The 20,044-nt window shown below is 53.4% G+C and overlaps 1 protein-coding gene across 1 annotated transcript in view; it reads right to left on the bottom strand.

The window, feature by feature from the left end:
- HSD17B8 (hydroxysteroid 17-beta dehydrogenase 8) overlaps positions 1 to 12,210 on the bottom strand; it is a 32,693-nt gene extending 20,483 nt beyond the window's left edge. The window contains exons 1-2 of the mRNA XM_078881531.1: positions 12,133 to 12,210; positions 2,636 to 2,838 (exon numbers count right to left, since the gene is read on the bottom strand). Coding sequence (XP_078737657.1) covers positions 2,636 to 2,838; positions 12,133 to 12,178 — 249 coding nt within the window. The 5' untranslated portion in view covers positions 12,179 to 12,210. The remainder of the gene's footprint in view (positions 1 to 2,635; positions 2,839 to 12,132) is intronic.
- Between the last annotated feature and the right edge of the window lie 7,834 nt (positions 12,211 to 20,044).

The raw sequence follows: 20,044 nt of genomic DNA, 5'->3' as shown, positions 1-20,044 counted from the left end.
GATTGGCGTGTCGGGTGGTGGAGGGTTACGACACATTTATAAATAACGCGATCTAACACCCAACAACGTTGATTATGAGTCGCAACCGGGTACCCGATACCCGTACCCTACCCGATACCCGGCTACCCGTACCCGGCCGGGTACGGGTAGCCGTTTGCGACCCTGGTGCGGCTGGGTACGGGTACGGGTAAGGAATCAAAACCCGTTTGCGACCTCTGCCTTTCGTTGACGGGAAAGTGAGCGCACAGCAGCCTGGGGCAGCTTCCCACACCTCCCACACGGCGTTGATATTCGGTGCTTTTTCTGGAAGACTTTGCCGTTTTTTCCTGGATTTTTTCTCCGTCACTTTAAGATGTTTTCTTGTTCGTGCTGCAGTTTGTTGCGGCTGCACCCGATTCAAGAGCCGAACGGCTCACAGGGCGACACCAAATAAATGAAAACTGAAATGAAAAAACAACTGAAACCGCTACGCTCCCATGCCAACTTCATTTTTTTGCTCAGAAGAAAAGCCACTCACTCCCTTGTTGTTCGGGGCAGTTTCCTGCCCCCGAGTGGAGGACTGTCCATCCCTCAAGAGTGACTGCAGCCAGAACCAGTCCACCACCACCACTACTACTACCACCGTCTGTTCATCAACAGGAGGTGAGTCTATGCAAAGCCAGGGACTCGTGCCCTCCCACACCTTTATTATCCTCCTGCCCCCAGTCGAAAGACCAAGGATTGTCCACCTCCCGTGGCAACAGGCGCTTGGAAATAGTTCACCGGCAGTCCACGAAAATCGTGGCGGGACCGGTCCAGCTCCCGGCAGAGAAGCGGCAGCCTCTCTCCGCTAGCGAGCGTTCCATCGTGGCCGTCCGCAGTGACCGCCCCTTTTTGGTGAAGGCTCCTTCGAGGAAATCGTCTCGGAACCCCGCCGGCTGTGGTCATCAGGGTCTTGCAAAGGGGACGTTACGGATGCCCGTCCCCTGGAGGAGGAGGGAGGGGGGAGGGAGCCCCCGATGGAAAACGCTTAACATTTTGACCAACTTTGCGGTAATCTAATACATGAAGCTTTCGTGACTGCAAGGATTCATATTCTTAGGTTGTTTTTTCGGTAAAGTCACGTGGGTGAAAAATTAAAATAATTTTTACTTTACTTTTATACATTTTTATTTTTTACCTACGTGACTTTACCGAAAAAAAACCTAAGAATAATCTAATGCAGACGCTTTAGCAGGCCACAGGCCCCCGTTTGCCACTGTGACAGATGCGAGAACGCAGGCGGGGGATAAACAAGCTGTCAGCCTTTCCCCCAGTGGCACCAGCTCACAACACAGCACAGATTTCCCATCATCTGGCACTGTGAGGAGGGGTGTATTTGCCAGACACCCGACACCAACAGTGTTTCTCAACAGGGGGGGGGGTACGCGAACACCCTGGGGGGGTTCACACGTGGCCTATGTCCCAGGATGGGTACGTGAGGTGATTTGAGGCCGTCCATAAATGACGTCACGTGATTTTGGACGATTTTTTACCCTCACCCCTCGTCACACGGCATCACAAACAGTAATTTTAAATATTACTTATTACCAGATAAGCCTCACTAAGCCGTATATCTCTTTGTTTATAAGCAACCTGGCCACAATTCATAGCTCAACGAAGTGGCTTATAGCAGCAGCCAAACACTCTAAACGCGCGACGTCGATTCGAAATGTGGAGGGAAAAACCGGAGGACCCGGAGAAAAATCCACGCGACCACGGAGAGAGAGAGACACGCAAACTCCAAATCTACAGCAGCAGGCGTCAGGGTCGGGATCGAACCCACGACCTCCTGTACACCAGGCGAGGTAGTCAACATCTCCTAGCCACCGTGATGATGATGAGAGAGAGAGAGACACGCAAACTACAAATCTACAGCAGCAGGCGTCAGGGTCGGGATCGAACCCACGACCTCCTGTACACCAGGCGAGGTAGTCAACATCTCCTAGCCACCGTGATGATGATGAGAGAGAGAGAGACACGCAAACTCCAAATATACAGCAGCAGGCGTCAGGGTCGGAATCGAACCCACGACCTCCTGTACACCAGGCGAGGTAGTCAACATCTCACCACCATGGCTGATTGGCCATCTAGACTACAGGACAGTATTGGAAGGATGCCCTGGCACCAGAGGTCGCAAACGGGTTTTGATTCCTTACCCGTACCCATACCCGGCCGCACCAGGGTCGAAAACGGGTACCCGTACCCGGCCGTACCCGTACCCTACCCGTACCCGTCTGGGTACGGGTAGGGTACGGGTATCGGATACCCGAATGCGACCTCTGGGATGAATCCATGTTGCAGGCGCGGGTGGGTTGATTCTAGGAACTTGAATTGTGAGAAAAGACAAGACGTTGGGAAATGAGTGACAAACGGTGACTCACCAGTGACTCACGGCCTACCCGTACCCGTACCCGGCCGCACCATGGTCGCAAACGGGTACCCGTACCTGTACCCGGGTACGTGTACCCGGGTATCGGGTAGGGTACGGGTACGGGTACCCGGTTGCGACCTCTGCCTGGCACCCCAATACAACAGCGTCCATTCGTGCCAACACCACCCCTCCCCCCGCCCGCCCGCCAACGCTGCCCGGTTGCTCCCCGGCGCTCCCGGTCACCTGCAGCCGGGCGAACATCGCCTGCACGCTCGCCCTGTCCCCGACGTCCACCGCCAGCGCCGCGTGCCGCTGGCCGGGGAGCTCGGCCGCCAGGAGGCTCACGGTGGCGGCCGCCGCTTCCGCGCTCAGGTCGGCGACGGCCACGCTGGCGCCGTCGCGAGCCAGGCGCACGCACACCGCTCGGCCGATGCCGCTGCCGCCGCCTGCGTGGCAGGAGATGCGGCGAGGGGGGCACGGCAGAAGGGGGGGGGGGGGGCACGGCAGAAGGGGGGGGGGGGCACGGCAGAAGGGGGGGGGGCACGGCAGAAGGGGGGGGGGGGGCACGGCAGAAGGGGGGGGGGGCACGGCAGAAGGGGGGGGGGGCACGGCAGAAGGGGGGGGGGGGCACGGCAGAAGGGTGGGGGGGCACGGCAGAAGGGGGGGGGGGGCACGGCAGAAGGGGGGGGGGGGCACGGTGTGAGATGGGAATATGTCTTCTTGGTTTTTTTCGTAGAAGGGAAATCATAAAATAATGAAAATAAAACGTTAAATAATTCTCACGACGTTTCGGACACAACGCAAGCAGCCGTCCTCAGGTGAAGAACAGGTCTGTCGATAAGACAGAGTCTGAATGAGAAGATGGAAATATATGTTTTTGTATTTACCAGATACGGCCCATTGAGCTATGTAGTAGCACTTTTTCAGAGCCGACCTGGTCACCAGAAATAACTGAACGATGCAGTGAGGGGCACTGGGTTGTCTCTGTGTGTCTCTGTGTGTCTCCCCCTCGTGTACAACAGCAGCAGCAGGGTGCTGTGTTGTCTCTGTGTCTCTGAGTGTCTCCCCCTCGTGTACAGCAGCAGCAGCAGGGTGCTGTGTTGTCTCTGTGTCTCTGTGTGTCTCCCCCTCGTGTACAGCAGCAGCAGCAGGGTGCTGTGTTGTCTCTGTGTCTCTGAGTGTCTCCCCCTCGTGTCCAGCAGCAGCAGGGTGCTGGGTTGTCTCTGTGTCTCTGTGTCTCCCCCTCGTGTACAACAGCAGCAGCAGGGTGCTGTGTTGTCTCTGTGTCTCTGTGTCTCCCCCTCGTGTACAGCAGCAGCAGCAGCAGGGTGCTGTGTTGTCTCTGTGTCTCTGTGTCTCCCCCTCGTGTACAGCAGCAGCAGCAGCAGGGTGCTGTGTTGTCTCTGTGTCTCTGGGTGTCTCCCCCTCGTGTCCAGAAGCAGCAGCAGGGTGCTGGGTTGTCTCTGTGTCTCTGGGTGTCTCCCCCTCGTGTACAACAACAGCAGCAGGGTGCTGGGTTGTCTCTGTGTCTCTGTGTGTCTCCCCCTCGTGTACAACAGCAGGGTGCTGTGTTGTCTCTGTGTCTCTGTGTGTCTCCCCCTCGTGTACAGCGGCAGCAGCAGGGTGCTGGGTTGTCTCTGTGTCTCTGTGTGTCTCCCCCTCGTGTACAACAGCAGGGTGCTGTGTTGTCTCTGTGTCTTTGTGTCTCTTGAGTGTCTCCCCCTCGTGTACAACAGCAGCAGCAGCAGGGTGCTGTGTTGTCTCTGTGTCTCTGTGTCTCTGTGTGTCTCCCCCTCATGTACAGCAGCAGCAGCAGCAGGGTGCTGTGTTGTCTCTGTGTCTCTGTGTGTCTCCCCCTCGTGTACAGCAGCAGCAGCAGGGTGCTGGGTTGTCTCTGTGTCTCTGTGTGTCTCCCCCTCGTGTACAACAGCAGCAGCAGGGTGCTGTGTTGTCTCTGTGTCTCTGAGTGTCTCCCCCTCGTGTACAGCAGCAGCAGCAGGGTGCTGGGTTGTCTCTGTGTCTCTGTGTCTCTCAGTGTCTCCCCCTCGTGTACAGCAGCAGCAGCAGGGTGCTGGGTTGTCTCTGTGTCTCTGTGTGTCTCCCCCTCGTGTACAACAGCAGCAGCAGGGTGCTGGGTTGTCTCTGTGTCTCTGAGTGTCTCCCCCCTCGTGTACAGCAGCAGCAGCAGGGTGCTGGGTTGTCTCTGTGTCTCTCAGTGTCTCCCCCTCGTGTACAGCAGCAGCAGCAGCAGGGTGCTGTGTTGTCTCTGTGTCTCTGAGTGTCTCCCCCTCGTGTACAACAGCAGCAGCAGGGTGCTGGGTTGTCTCTGTGTCTCTGTGTGTCTCCCCCTCGTGTACAGCAGCAGCAGCAGGGTGCTGTGTTGTCTCTGTGTCTCTGTGTGTCTCCCCCTCGTGTACAGCAGCATCAGCAGGGTGCTGGGTTGTCTCTGTGTCTCTCAGTGTCTCCCCCTCGTGTACAGCAGCAGCAGCAGGGTGCTGGGTTGTCTCTGTGTCTCTGAGTGTCTCCCCCCTCGTGTACAGCAGCAGGGTGCTGGGTTGTCTCTGTGTCTCTGTGTGTCTCCCCCTCGTGTACAACAGCAGCAGGGTGCTGTGTTGTCTCTGTGTCTCTGTGTGTCTCCCCCTCGTGTACAGCAGCAGCAGCAGGGTGCTGTGTTGTCTCTGTGTCTCTGAGTGTCTCCCCCTCGTGTACAGCAGCAGCAGCAGGGTGCTGGGTTGTCTCTGTGTCTCTGAGTGTCTCCCACCTCGTGTACAGCAGCAGGGTGCTGTGTTGTCTCTGTGTCTCTGAGTGTCTCCCCCTCGTGTACAGCAGCAGCAGCAGGGTGCTGGGTTGTCTCTGTGTCTCTGAGTGTCTCCCCCCTCGTGTACAGCAGCAGGGTGCTGGGTTGTCTCTGTGTCTCTGAGTGTCTCCCCCCTCGTGTACAGCAGCAGCAGCAGGGTGCTGGGTTGTCTCTGTGTCTCTGTGTGTCTGAGTGTCTCCCCTCGTGCACAGCAGCAGCAGCAGGGTGCTGGGTTGTCTCTGTGTCTCTGTGTGTCTCCCCCTCGTGTACAACAGCAGCAGGGTGCTGGGTTGTCTCTGTGTCTCTGTGTGTCTCCCCCTCGTGTACAGCAGCAGCAGCAGGGTGCTGGGTTGTCTCTGTGTCTCTGTGTGTCTCCCCCTCGTGTACAACAGCAGCAGCAGCAGCAGGGTGCTGTGTTGTCTCTGTGTGTCTGAGTGTCTCCCCTCGTGTACAGCAGCAGCAGCAGGGTGCTGGGTTGTCTCTGTGTCTCTGTGTGTCTCCCCCTCGTGTACAACAGCAGCAGGGTGCTGGGTTGTCTCTGTGTCTCTGTGTGTCTCCCCCTCGTGTACAGCAGCAGCAGCAGGGTGCTGGGTTGTCTCTGTGTCTCTGTGTGTCTCCCCCTCGTGTACAACAGCAGCAGCAGCAGCAGGGTGCTGGGTTGTCTCTGTGTCTCTGTGTGTCTCCCCCTCGTGTACAACAGCAGCAGCAGCAGCAGGGTGCTGGGTTGTCTCTGTGTCTCTGAGTGTCTCCCCCCTCGTGTACAGCAGCAGGGTGCTGGGTTGTCTCTGTGTCTCTGAGTGTCTCCCCCTCGTGTACAGCAGCAGCAGCAGGGTGCTGGGTTGTCTCTGTGTCTCTGTGTCTCCCCCTCGTGTACAGCAGCAGGGTGCTGGGTTGTCTCTGTGTCTCTGTGTCTCTGTGTGTCTCCCCCCTCGTGTACAGCAGCAGCAGGGTGCTGGGTTGTCTCTGTGTCTCTGAGTGTCTCCCCCCTCGTGTACAGCAGCAGCAGCAGGGTGCTGTGTTGTCTCTGTGTCTGTGTGTCTCCCCCCTCGTGTACAGCAGCATCAGCAGGGTGCTGTGTTGTCTCTGTGTCTCTGAGTGTCTCCCCCTCGTGTACAGCAGCATCAGCAGGGTGCTGTGTTGTCTCTGTGTCTCTGTGTCTCCCCCTCGTGTACAGCAGCAGCAGCAGCAGGGTGCTGGGTTGTCTCTGTGTCTCTGTGTGTCTCCCCCTCGTGTACAACAGCAGCAGCAGGGTGCTGGGTTGTCTCTGTGTCTCTGTGTGTCTCCCCCTCGTGTACAACAGCAGCAGCAGGGTGCTGGGTTGTCTCTGTGTCTCTGTGTCTCTGAGTGTACAGCAGCAGGGTGCTGGGTTGTCTCTGTGTCTCTGTGTGTCTCCCCTTCGTGTACAACAGCAGCAGCAGCAGGGTGCTGTGTTGTCTCTGTGTCTCTGAGTGTCTCCCCCTCGTGTACAACAGCAGCAGCAGGGTGCTGTGTTGTCTCTGTGTCTCTGAGTGTCTCCCCCTCGTGTACAACAGCAGCAGCAGGGTGCTGTGTTGTCTCTGTGTCTCTGAGTGTCTCCCCCCTCGTGTACAGCAGCAGCAGCAGGGTGCTGTGTTGTCTCTGTGTCTCTGTGTGTCTCCCCCTCGTGTACAGCAGCAGCAGCAGGGTGCTGGGTTGTCTCTGTGTCTCTGAGTGTCTCCCCCTCGTGTCCAGCAGCAGCAGGGTGCTGTGTTGTCTCTGTGTCTCTGAGTGTCTCCCCCTCGTGTCCAGCAGCAGCAGCAGGGTGCTGTGTTGTCTCTGTGTCTCTGAGTGTCTCCCCCTCGTGTCCAGCAGCAGCAGGGTGCTGTGTTGTCTCTGTGTCTCTGTGTGTCTCCCCCTCGTGTACAGCAGCAGCAGCAGGGTGCTGTGTTGTCTCTGTGTCTCTGAGTGTCTCCCCCTCGTGTACAGCAGCAGCAGCAGGGTGCTGGGTTGTCTCTGTGTCTCTGAGTGTCTCCCCCTCGTGTCCAGCAGCAGCAGCAGGGTGCTGTGTTGTCTCTGTGTCTCTGAGTGTCTCCCCCTCGTGTCCAGCAGCAGCAGGGTGCTGTGTTGTCTCTGTGTCTCTGTGTGTCTCCCCCTCGTGTACAGCAGCAGCAGCAGGGTGCTGGGTTGTCTCTGTGTCTCTGTGTCTCCCCCTCGTGTACAGCAGCAGCAGCAGCAGGGTGCTGGGTTGTCTCTGTGTCTCTGTGTCTCCCCCTCGTGTACAGCAGCAGCAGCAGGGTGCTGGGTTGTCTCTGTGTCTCTGTGTGTCTCCCCCTCGTGTACAACAGCAGCAGCAGGGTGCTGGGTTGTCTCTGTGTCTCTGTGTGTCTCCCCCTCGTGTACAGCAGCAGCAGCAGGGTGCTGGGTTGTCTCTGTGTCTCTGAGTGTCTCCCCCTCGTGTACAGCAGCAGCAGCAGGGTGCTGGGTTGTCTCTGTGTCTCTGTGTGTCTCTCCCCCTCGTGTACAACAGCAGCAGCAGCAGGGTGCTGGGTTGTCTCTGTGTCTCTGTGTGTCTCTCCCCCTCGTGTACAACAGCAGCAGGGTGCTGGGTTGTCTCTGTGTCTCTGTGTGTCTCTCCCCCCTCGTGTACAACAGCAGCAGGGTGCTGGGTTGTCTTCGGGGTCTCCGGTGTATTGCCACATGGAGCCAAACCCGAGTAACTCATGGGATTCATGGTCAGACATGTGAATATGGCAGGAGCCACCTAAAACATGCATACACCGCTAAATTAATGCGTTTTTATTGTTGTTGAGACGAGGACACGACGCGTCACGAGAATGCCACAACACACACCACTGACGAAACACCCCACACTCACACCACGCACACACCACACTCACACCACCCACACTACCCTCACCACCCCCACACACACCACCCACACTACCCTCACCACCCTCACACACACCACCCTCACACCACCCACACTACCCCCACCACCCCCACACACACCACCCACACTACCCTCACCACCCCCACACACACTACCCTCACACCACCCACACTACCCTCACCACCCTCACACCACCCACACTACCCCCACCACCCCCACACACACCACCCACACTACCCTCACCACCCCCACACACACTACCCTCACACCACCCACACTACCCTCACCACCCTCACACCACCCACACTACCCCCACCACCCCCACACACACCACCCACACTACCCCCACCACCCCCACACACACTACCCTCACACCACCCACACTACCCCCACCACCCCCACACACACTACCCTCACACCACCCACACTACCCCCACCACCCCCACACACACTACCCTCACACCACCCACACTACCCCCACCACCCCCACACACACCACCCTCACACCACCCACACTACCCTCACCACCCCCACACACACTACCCTCACACCACCCACACTACCCCCACCACCCCCACACACACTTACCTCACACCACCCACACTACCCCCACCACCCCCACACACACTACCTCACACCACCCACACTACCCTCACCACCCCCACACACACTACCCTCACACCACCCACACTACCCCCACCACCCCCACACACACTACCTCACACCACCCACACTACCCCCACCACCCCCACACACACTACCCTCACACCACCCACACTACCCCCACCACCCCCACACACACTACCCTCACACCACCCACACTACCCCCACCACCCCCACACACACTACCCTCACACCACCCACACTACCCCCACCACCCCCCACACACACTACCCTCACACCACCCACACTACCCCCCACCACCCCCACACACACTACCCTCACACCACCCCACACTACCCCCCCACCACCCCCACACACACCACCCTCACACCACCCACACTACCCTCACCACCCCCACACACACTACCCTCACACCACCCACACTACCCCCACCACCCCCACACACACTTACCTCACACCACCCACACTACCCCCACCACCCCCACACACACCACCCTCACACCACCCACACTACCCTCACCACCCTCACACCACCCTCACACCCACACACACCACCCACACACACACCACCCACACCACCCACACACCACACTCACACCACCCCGACACCACCCCCACAATCACACCACCCCCACACTCACACCACACACACACGCTCACACACACACCACACCACACACACACCACTCACAGACCACACACACACCACACACACACCACACACACACCACACACACCACACAAACACCACACACACCACTCACACACCACACACACACCACACACACCACACACACACCACACACACCACACACACACCACACACACACTACACAAACACACCACACACACCACACACACACCACACACACACCACACACACCACTCACACACCACACACAAACACCACACACACCACTCACACACCACACACACACCACACACACACCACACACACCACACACACACCACACACACCACACACACACCACACAAACACCACACACACCACTCACACACCACACACACACCACACACACACCACACACACACCACACACACACCACACACACACCACACACACACGCCACACACACCACTCACACACCACACACAAACACCACACACACCACACACACACACCACACACACACCACACACACACACCACACACACACACCACACTCACACACCACACACACACACCACACACACACCACACACACATACCACACACCACACAAACACCACACACACCACACAAACACCACACACACATACCACACACCACACAAACACCACACACACACCACACACACACCACACACACACACCACACAAACACCACACACACATACCACACACCACACACACCACACACACACACCACACACACACCACACACACATACCACACACCACACACACACCACACACACACCACAGACACACCACACACACACCACACACACCACACACACACCACACACACACCACACACACACACACACTCACACACCACACACACACACCACACAAACACCACACACACATACCACACACCACACACACACACCACACAAACACCACACACACATACCACACACCACACACACACACCACCACACACACACACACACACACACCACACACACACACCACACACATACACCACACAAACACCACACACACATACCACACACCACACAAACACCACACACACACACCACACACACACACCACACACACACCACACACACACACACCACACTCACACACCACACACACACACCACACAAACACCACACACACGCGCCACACACACACACCACACACACACGCCACACACACACACCACACACACACACCACACAAACACCACACACACATACCACACACCACACAAACACCACACACACACCACACACACACCACACACACACCACACACACACCACACACACACACCACACTCACACACCACACACACACACCACACAAACACCACACACACGCGCCACACACACACACACCACACACACACGCCACACACACACACCACACACACACACCACACAAACACCACACACACATACCACACACCACACAAACACCACACACACACACCACACACACACACCACACACACACACACACACACACACACACACACACACACACCACACCACACACACACACACCACACAAACACCACACACACGCGCCACACACACACACCACACACCACACAAACACCACACACACACACCACACACACACACCACACACACACCACACACCACACTCACACACCACACACACACACCACACACACACCACACACACACCACACACGCGCCACACACACACACCACACAAACACCACACACACATACCACACACCACACAAACACCACACACACACACCACACACACACACCACACACACCACACACACCACACACACACCACACACACACACCACACTCACACACCACACACACACACCACACAAACACCACACACACGCGCCACACACACACCACACACACCACACACACACCACACACACACCACACACACACCACACACACACCACACACACACCACACACACACCACACACACACCACACACACACACCACACACACACCACACACACACCACACACACACTCACATACCACACACAGACCACACACACACACCACACACACACCACACACACACCACACACACACCACACACACACACACCACACAAACACCACACACACATACCACACACCACACAAACACCACACACACACCACACACACACCACACACACACCACACACACACCACACACACCACACTCACACACCACACACACACACACCACACAAACACCACACACACGCGCCACACACACACACACCACACACACACGCCACACACACACACCACACACACACACCACACAAACACCACACACACATACCACACACCACACAAACACCACACACACACACCACACACACACACCACACACACCACACACACACCACACACACACACCACACTCACACACCACACACACACACCACACAAACACCACACACACGCGCCACACACACACACCACACACCACACAAACACCACACACACACACCACACACACACACCACACACACACCACACTCACACACCACACACACACACCACACACACACCACACACACACCACACACGCGCCACACACACACACCACACACCACACACACACCACACACACCACACACACCACACACACACCACACACACACACCACACTCACACACCACACACACACACCAGACAAACACCACACACACGCGCCACACACACACCACACACACACCACACACACACCACACACACACCACACACACACCACACACACACCACACACACACCACACACACACACCACACACACACACGCCACACTGGCACCTGTGACCAGCGCGAGACGTCCCGCGAGCTTCATCATCGCCATCATCTGCTGCCCCCCCTCCCTCCACTATGTCCCAGTCCCCCAGTGACCCCCAGTGACCCCCCCGCGTGTCCCCCAGTGACCCCCCCAGTGACCCCCCAGTGACCCCCAAAGACGCCCCCTCACGCGCGCTGCCGCTGCGGGACTCTTCCGGAGTGAGCGGAATTGACGAGGGGGGGCGGGGCTATCTATAGGGGCGTGTTGACGAGGGGGGGCGGGGCTATCTATAGGGGCGTGTCCTGAGAGGGGGCGTGTCTTCTGTGGGGGCGGAGCCATGTGGGGGGTGGGGGCGGGGCTATCTATGGGGGCGTGTCATGAGAGGAAGCCCGTCCTCAGTGGGGGCGGAGCCATGAGGGGTGGGGCTATCTATGGGGGCGTGTCCTGAGAGGGGGCGTGTCCTCTGTGGGGGCGGAGCCATGTGGGGGTGGGGGCGGGGCTATATATGGGGGCGTGTCCTGAGGGGGAGCCAGGTCCTCTGTGGGGGCGGAGCCATGTGGGGGGTGGGGGGCGGGGCTATCTATGGGGGCGTGTCCTGATAAGGGGCGTGTCCTCTGTGGGGGCGGAGCCAAGTTTGGTGGGGGCGGGGCTATCTATGGGGGCGTGTCCTGAGAGGGAGCGTGGTTCTTGTGTTTGTTTAGGCCAGGGGTGTCCAAACTTTTTGCAAAGAGGGCCACATTTGATAAAGTGAAGATGCCCGAGGGCCAATAGATCCTTTTGACTTTGTTTTAACCACAAAAGTTACGTGGAAATACACACTGTTATAAAACAATTTTCATTGTCACAATTACCTTTATTTTTCAAATGACAATGTAACCAAATATAAGCCACTCAGGCAGACGGAAACAACTCTAAAAACGCAATTCTGCCTTTCATTCAGTCAGATAACATTGAACAAACTGTATAGAATACCTTACATTTCCATGAGTTTTATGATGTATTTATTCTGACAGAGCTAGCGAGCCATAAATAACACATTATAAGACCGAAGCTGCGGGCCGTATGAAATCTGATCGCGGGCCGTAATTGGCCCGCGGGCCGGGCTTTGGACATGCCTGGTTTAGGCGAAGAGGTGGCTAAGTGAAGGTTTTACTAATAATGATCTCGATTTAAAGCTTTCGTGACTGCAGGGATTCATCTTGTTGGTTCTTTCGGTAAAGTCACGTAGAATGGACGCTGTCTCCCCGACAGACCTGTTCTTCACCTGAGGACGGCTGCTTGCGTTGTGGCCGAAACGTCGTGAGAATTATTTTTCTAGTTTTATTTTATTATTTTATTATTTCCCTTCTACGTGACTTTACCGAAAGAACCAAGAAGATGAATTATCTGCTCATTTATTTCGTTATTTCCATCGGATGAGAGAAGCTCTGAAGGAATGTGGCGATCACAGATGTCGAGGGTGGAGGAAGCGTTTGCACGTGTCCAATGTGCACTTCTTACAATGTTTAATTTTCCTTTTGTTTTTAATGACCGAGTTATCTTTTCTCTTTCGTGCTCTTAGGTTTTTTTTTTTGCATTGTTGACCTCACCCTCTGACCCCCCCCCCTCCCCTTGCCCCCTACATGACATCAGCGACAAAGAGCTTCATCGCTCATCGGATTCCTAAAGTCTAAACAAAGATTCTGCTTCTGAACCACTGCCAACTCAAGAGCACTAAATAGACAAGGGGCCGTCCATAAATGACGTCACGCACCTGGGGGGGGGAGGGGCGTCAGATATTTGTGACGATGTGTGACGAGGGGGGTGGGGGTTGAGAAATGTGACGTCACATCAAAATGCGCAACTTTAACTAAATATAGACAACACGTTCTACTTAATTAAATAGACTTCTTGATAAATGTTTTCTCCTACAACATCAGAGTGCAGCGCCACATTAAATACGCACTACAATGACAATAGTTTAAAGCGATTTGAAGCATGTTTTATATTTTGGGGGGGGGGGGGGGCAGAGCTTTGTGACGTCATATTTGAGGGGGGTCTGACTTTTTGTGACGTCGTGTGACGAGGGGGGGGGAGGGTCAAAAATCGTCCAAAATCGCGTGACGTCATTTATGGACGGCCCCTAACCTATCAATGAACCCATGGCAGCGTCGCACACATCCACAATGCACCATGAATCAAATCCTTGCGATTGTACAGCAGCAGCAGCGGCAGCAAAATATCACCACGGTGGCTATGAGATGTTAACTCCCTCGCCTGGTATACAGGATGTCTTGGGTTCGATCCCGACTCTGTCGGGCTGTGACGGTTCCACCTGAAGACGGAAGCTTGTGTTGCCTCCGAAACGTCGTGATTTTTATTTAATTTTACTTTTATTAATTTTAATTTTTTTACCCACGTGACTTTACCGAAAAAACCTAAGAATATGAATCCTTGCAGTCACGAAAGCTTCACATCTAGAATCTGATGCCTGTGTAGAGTAAAATGGGGACGTGACGTCATGTGTGCCGTTCGGTGCGATGACGTCACGTCTCCTAGTGTACTTAAGGGAGACCCCGTGACGAAAGCGGGGTCACTGTGGGAACGGGTAAAGTAAGCAGGGTGAAGAGGGAACCAGGGGTAGAGAGAGGGATCGAGTGGTGAGTCTGGGGAGAAGGCGGTGGTAGCCGTAGAGGTGCTTCTCTAGATGTGAAGCTTTCGTGACTGCAAGGATTCATATTGTTGGGTTTTTTCGGTAAAGTCACGTAGGTAAAAAATTATAATTAATAAAAGTAAAATTAAATCACGACGTTTCGGAGGCAACACAAGCTTCCGTCTTCAGCGTGCTGTGACGGTTCCACCTGAAGACGGAAGCCTGTGTTGCCTCCGAAACGTCGTGATTTTTATTTTATTAATTTAAATTTCTTACCTACGTGACTTTACCGAAAAAACACAAGAATAGGTGCTTCTCTCTCCGCTCGGTGGAGTCGGCAGAGTCCACGATCCGACACGAGAGAGAGAGACCGGAGCTAGCCGGCAGGGACCCGGACTCAAGAGTAGGACCCCCGTAGCCCCTGGGAGTTGTGTACCCTGCTGTGTGTTATTGTTAATCTTCTTGGTTCTTTCGGTAAAGTCACGTAGAATGGAAATAATGAAATAATGAAAATAATAAAACATAATAAAACAATTCTCACGTTTCGGCCACAACGCAAGCAGCCGTCCTCAGGTGAAGAACAGGTCTGTCGGAAAGACAGTGTCTGTCTTATCGACACCTGAGGACGGCTGCTTGCGTTGTGGCCGAAACGTCGTGAGAATTGTATTTTATGATGTTTTATTTTAATTATTTTATTATCTCCATTCTACGTGACTTTACCGAAAGAACCAAGAAGATGAATCCCTGCAGTGACGAAAGCTTTAAATCGAAATGTTATTCTTAAGCTTTAATAAACCCTTGGCAGAAGCCCTTAACTTACCTACGTTTCCGAGTGCGTCTGTGGGAGCTTCTCTACACCTGTATATTTGGAGTCTGAATGTTCTCCCCGTGGTCGCGTGCATTTTTTAAATCCTTTATATTAAGTTCGCGTGCTTGCTTGCTTGCTTAGGACCGTGCAAATCTTTCAGTCGTTTTTTAACCCACTTCCCGTGATCCAATCGAGCTGACATTTTCCACACAGACTCGTTGTGCGTGACAATTAATGTTCGCGAAAATGTTTTCCCAAAATTTTACACTTTTTAGGACAAAAATATTATGTTTAATTACCAATTGCTTAATGGTGCAATGCAATCATCTGACCCATAGGTGGCAGCCACCTCAAGCCAGAGGACGAGAGGACTCTAGCCGCCACGCATATAAAGGATTTATAGTGAAAAACTTTGTTTTTACCGGTTATACTTGTCTCCGGCATCGGATGTTTTACTCCAATTTAGAATCAACGTGCGTTCACAGTGTGCGGCTGCTGCTATGGATATCCGCATGATAAGCCACTTCGTTGAGCAATCATTTGTGGCCAGGTCGCTCCTGAAATAATTCATATTAAAACTACTTTTTTTTTTTTAAACACGCTTTCATGAAATGTACCGTATTCGTAATGGTAGAACTACACGACTCAAGGAAGTGGGCCCCGAAGCTTGCCGCAGCGTAAGGGGCAGTGGCCAATTACAGCCAACGTCAGTTGAGCGTGGACAATTAGACCCAGGCCGCAACATAACATAAAAAAAAATGTTTTAAAATGTGTTTTTTTCAATGATAGAATATAGTATTGTCATCAGTATGACAAAAGTATACCAAGTTTGCAGTCGATACCACATTGAAGGCTATAAGGGGGGACTCTTTGTCTCGTGACTTGCAGAGTGGTGTTTGAACACAAGTATGGATGAGACGAAACAGTCTGCTGGAGCGCAGGTTGGCAAGGTCGGAACATTTTATTGTAATGAATAGCAAAAATGTGAATACGTACATGGCTTACGACATGACTTGACCTATTCCACTGAGCAAGGCGATACACCAAACACCGAACACGACAACGTCGGTCCATCTTCTTGCTTCTTTCGGTAAAGTCACGTAGAAGGGAAATAATAAAATAATAAAAATAAAACATAATAAAATAATTCTCACGACGTTTCGGCCACAACGTGAGCAGCCGTCCTCAGGTGAAGACCAGGTCTGTCGGGGAGACGAGGGGTCCTCACCATCAGACGCTGTCTCCCCGACAGACCTGTTCTTCACCTGAGGACGGCCGCTTGCGTTGTGGCCGAAACGTCGTGAGAATTGTATTTTATGAAGTTTTATTTTTATTATTTTATTACTTCCCTTCTACGTGACTTTACCGAAAGAGCCAAGAAGATGAATCCCTGCAGTCACGAAAGCTTTAAATCGACGTCGGTCTAGTTGCGACGATAGAAAAAAGAAACACACCTGCGCAAGAAGCGTATTGACACCACTCCACTCGCCCGAATCGCACAGCAGCTTGGATCCAGCCGAGGGATTCTGACATCAGCCCAAAGGTCGCCACGCCCTGCCCGAGCTTGACCGGGTATTGATCGGCGAATTGATTTTGGCAGTGTTGAACTTTATTGCAGCAAAAACTGCAGTTTCGATCATAGACCTAGGCCCATTTCATACTTGGGCTTTCACAAACAATGACTCATAATTCGGTTTTTTTGGGGGTTATAATGTCAATTCTAGCCCTTTCACTCGAGGTCTGAGCTCTTGATAACACCTGATGATACTGGATGCCATCTCAACCGAAATGCCGCATACAAGCACCAAAACATTTTCTTGGTTCTTTCGGTAAAGTCACGTAGAAGGGAAGTAATAAAATAATAAAAATAAAAACATAATAAAATAATTCTCACGACGTTTCGGCCACAACGCAAGCAGCCGTCCTCAGGTGAAGACGGCTGCTTGCGTTGTGGCAGAAACGTCGTGAGAATTATTTTATTATGTTTTATTTTTATTATTTTATTACTTCCCTTCTACGTGACTTTACCGAAAGAGCCAAGAAGATGAATCCCTGCAGTCACGAAAGCTTTACATCGACACCAAAACATTGTCAATATTTCTGCACTCGCTGAAATACCACGTCAATGGACACGTGTTCCTGGCTGGCAGCTTGGCAGCGTGGTTGGGTGTTGGAAGGTTCACGGCTGTAATTGCCAATCGCATCAACACGATCTGACCCCCCCCCCCCCCAAAAAAAAAAAAACGAATTATGAATCAAGCCCAGGCCAGGGTCGACTTGGATTTTCTGTTTGCACTTAGTCACATATTCACTTTAAGAAGTTTTTTGTTCATGTTTTTGTATTTTTGTTTGTTGCGGTTGCACCCGATTCAAGAGCCGAATGGCTCACAGGGCTACACCTAATACATGAACTTGAAACTTGAACTTGAAACCGCGGAGCGGAGCCTAATCAGCCTGCGAGCGGCAATGTTGCCAAGCAAGCTCCTCTAGCGCAGCACCACGACGAGGTCGAAAATGTTTCCTTTCTAAGAAAAAAACTACTACGAGACGACCAGCCGAAGGGGACTTGTGCCTGCCTGCCCCGTCCCCGCGCGTCGGAAGCGACGGAAACCAGACAACACTCCCAAACTCGGCGGCGATAACGAAACTAAGTGGCTAAACGAGCAGCACCGATACAAAAGCACATATTGGACCCGACAACACCTGTTAACACTGCCCACGACAATACTGCGGCACGGGGTGGCGATCACGAAACGCGTGCGCTCACTACCAGACGTGACGGAACGACGCCGTTCACCGACGCAACTAAAAAACACTGGCCAAATATGCTCCACCACATCCACCGCCACCACCACCACCACCACACAGAGAGAGAGAGAGCTGGGTGGCTGAGACACAGGCACTCAGAGGACAGGGTGGATGGGGAATGCCATGACCACAGATCTCACAGAGTGGTTCTGAAGGAGGCGTTTGAGGTAGGTGGGTGTAATGGGACTGCACCTGAGTTCGAGTCAACCTAGTGGACACGGAAAAACTGAATCCGCGAGAGGACGCAATTATGTGTCCTATCGTTTTGCGCCGAACCTAGGACTCCGGCAACACTGAATCCGCGAGAGGACACAATTATGTATCCTATCGTTCTGCGCCGAACCTAGGACTCATATCTAACAAGAGCGGAACGTTGCCCACGAACATCTAGCAGTTCGCCAGCGTTGGATCAAGCAGGGCAGACCCTGCTGATGATGACACGCTGAATATCAAAACTGGTCCAGAGTTTCGCTCGTGTTGCACCAAAGCTGTTGCAAGTGTGCACTTGCAGAAGAAAGGCCGTGTGGCTGATGGAATGTGTACGAAACCCCCAATTAGTTTTGTTCATCTTCTTGGTTCTTTCGGTAAAGTCACGTAGAAGGCAAATAATAAAATAATAAAAATAAAACATAATAAAATAATTCTCACGACGTTTCGGCCACAACGCAAGCAGCTGTCCTCTTCACCTGAGGACGGCTGCTTGCGTTGTGGCCGAAACGTCGTGAGAATTGTATTTTATTCGTGACTGCAAGGATTCAAATTCGTAGGTAAATTTTTTTTTTTAATTAATAAAATTATTTTTAATTTTACTTTTATTAATATTATTTTTAATTTTTTTACCTACGTGACTTTACCGAAAAAACCTAAGAATAAGAACTAGAAAAGCCACGTGGGCCCTTGATCGTGACTGACCATGATGTGTGTGTGTGTGCATGTGACACGGCTTGATTGCGACTGGCCATGATGTGTGTGTGTGTGCATGTGACACGGCTTGATTGTGACTGGCCATGACGTGTGTGTGTGTGTGTGCATGTGATACGGCTTGATTGTGACTGGCCATGACGTGTGTGTGTGTGTGCGCATGTGATACGGCTTGATTGTGACTGGCCATGACGTGTGTGTGTGTGTGCGTGTGATACGGCTTGATTGTGACTGGCCATGACGTGTGTGTGTGTGTGTGCATGTGATACGGCTTGATCGTGACTGGCCATGATGTGTGTGTGTGTGCGCATGTGACACGGCTTGATCGTGACTGGCCATGATGTGTGTGTGTGTGTGCATGTGATACGGCTTGATCGTGACTGACCATGACGTGTGTGTGTGTGCATGTGACACGGCTTGATTGTGACTGGCCATGATGTGCGAGTGTGTGTGTGTGCATGTGACACGGCTTGATTGTGACTGACCATGACGTGTGTGTGTGTGTGCATGTGATACGGCTTGATTGTGACTGACCATGACGTGTGTGTGTGTGTGCGTGTGATACGGCTTGATTGTGACTGGCCATGACGTGTGTGTGTGTGTGCGTGTGATACGGCTTGATTGTGACTGGCCATGACGTGTGTGTGTGTGTGCGTGTGATACGGCTTGATTGTGACTGACCATGACGTGTGTGTGTGTGTGTGCATGTGACACGGCTTGATTGTGACTGGCCATGACGTGTGTGTGTGTGTGCATGTGATACGGC

Source organism: Lampetra fluviatilis, chromosome 61 (genome assembly GCF_964198595.1).
Source record: "Lampetra fluviatilis chromosome 61, kcLamFluv1.1, whole genome shotgun sequence".
In the NCBI taxonomy this organism is placed as follows: domain Eukaryota; kingdom Metazoa; phylum Chordata; class Hyperoartia; order Petromyzontiformes; family Petromyzontidae; genus Lampetra; species Lampetra fluviatilis.
The sequence above is the reverse complement of the archived record's forward strand: the minus strand, read 5'-3'. Positions and strand labels throughout refer to the sequence as shown.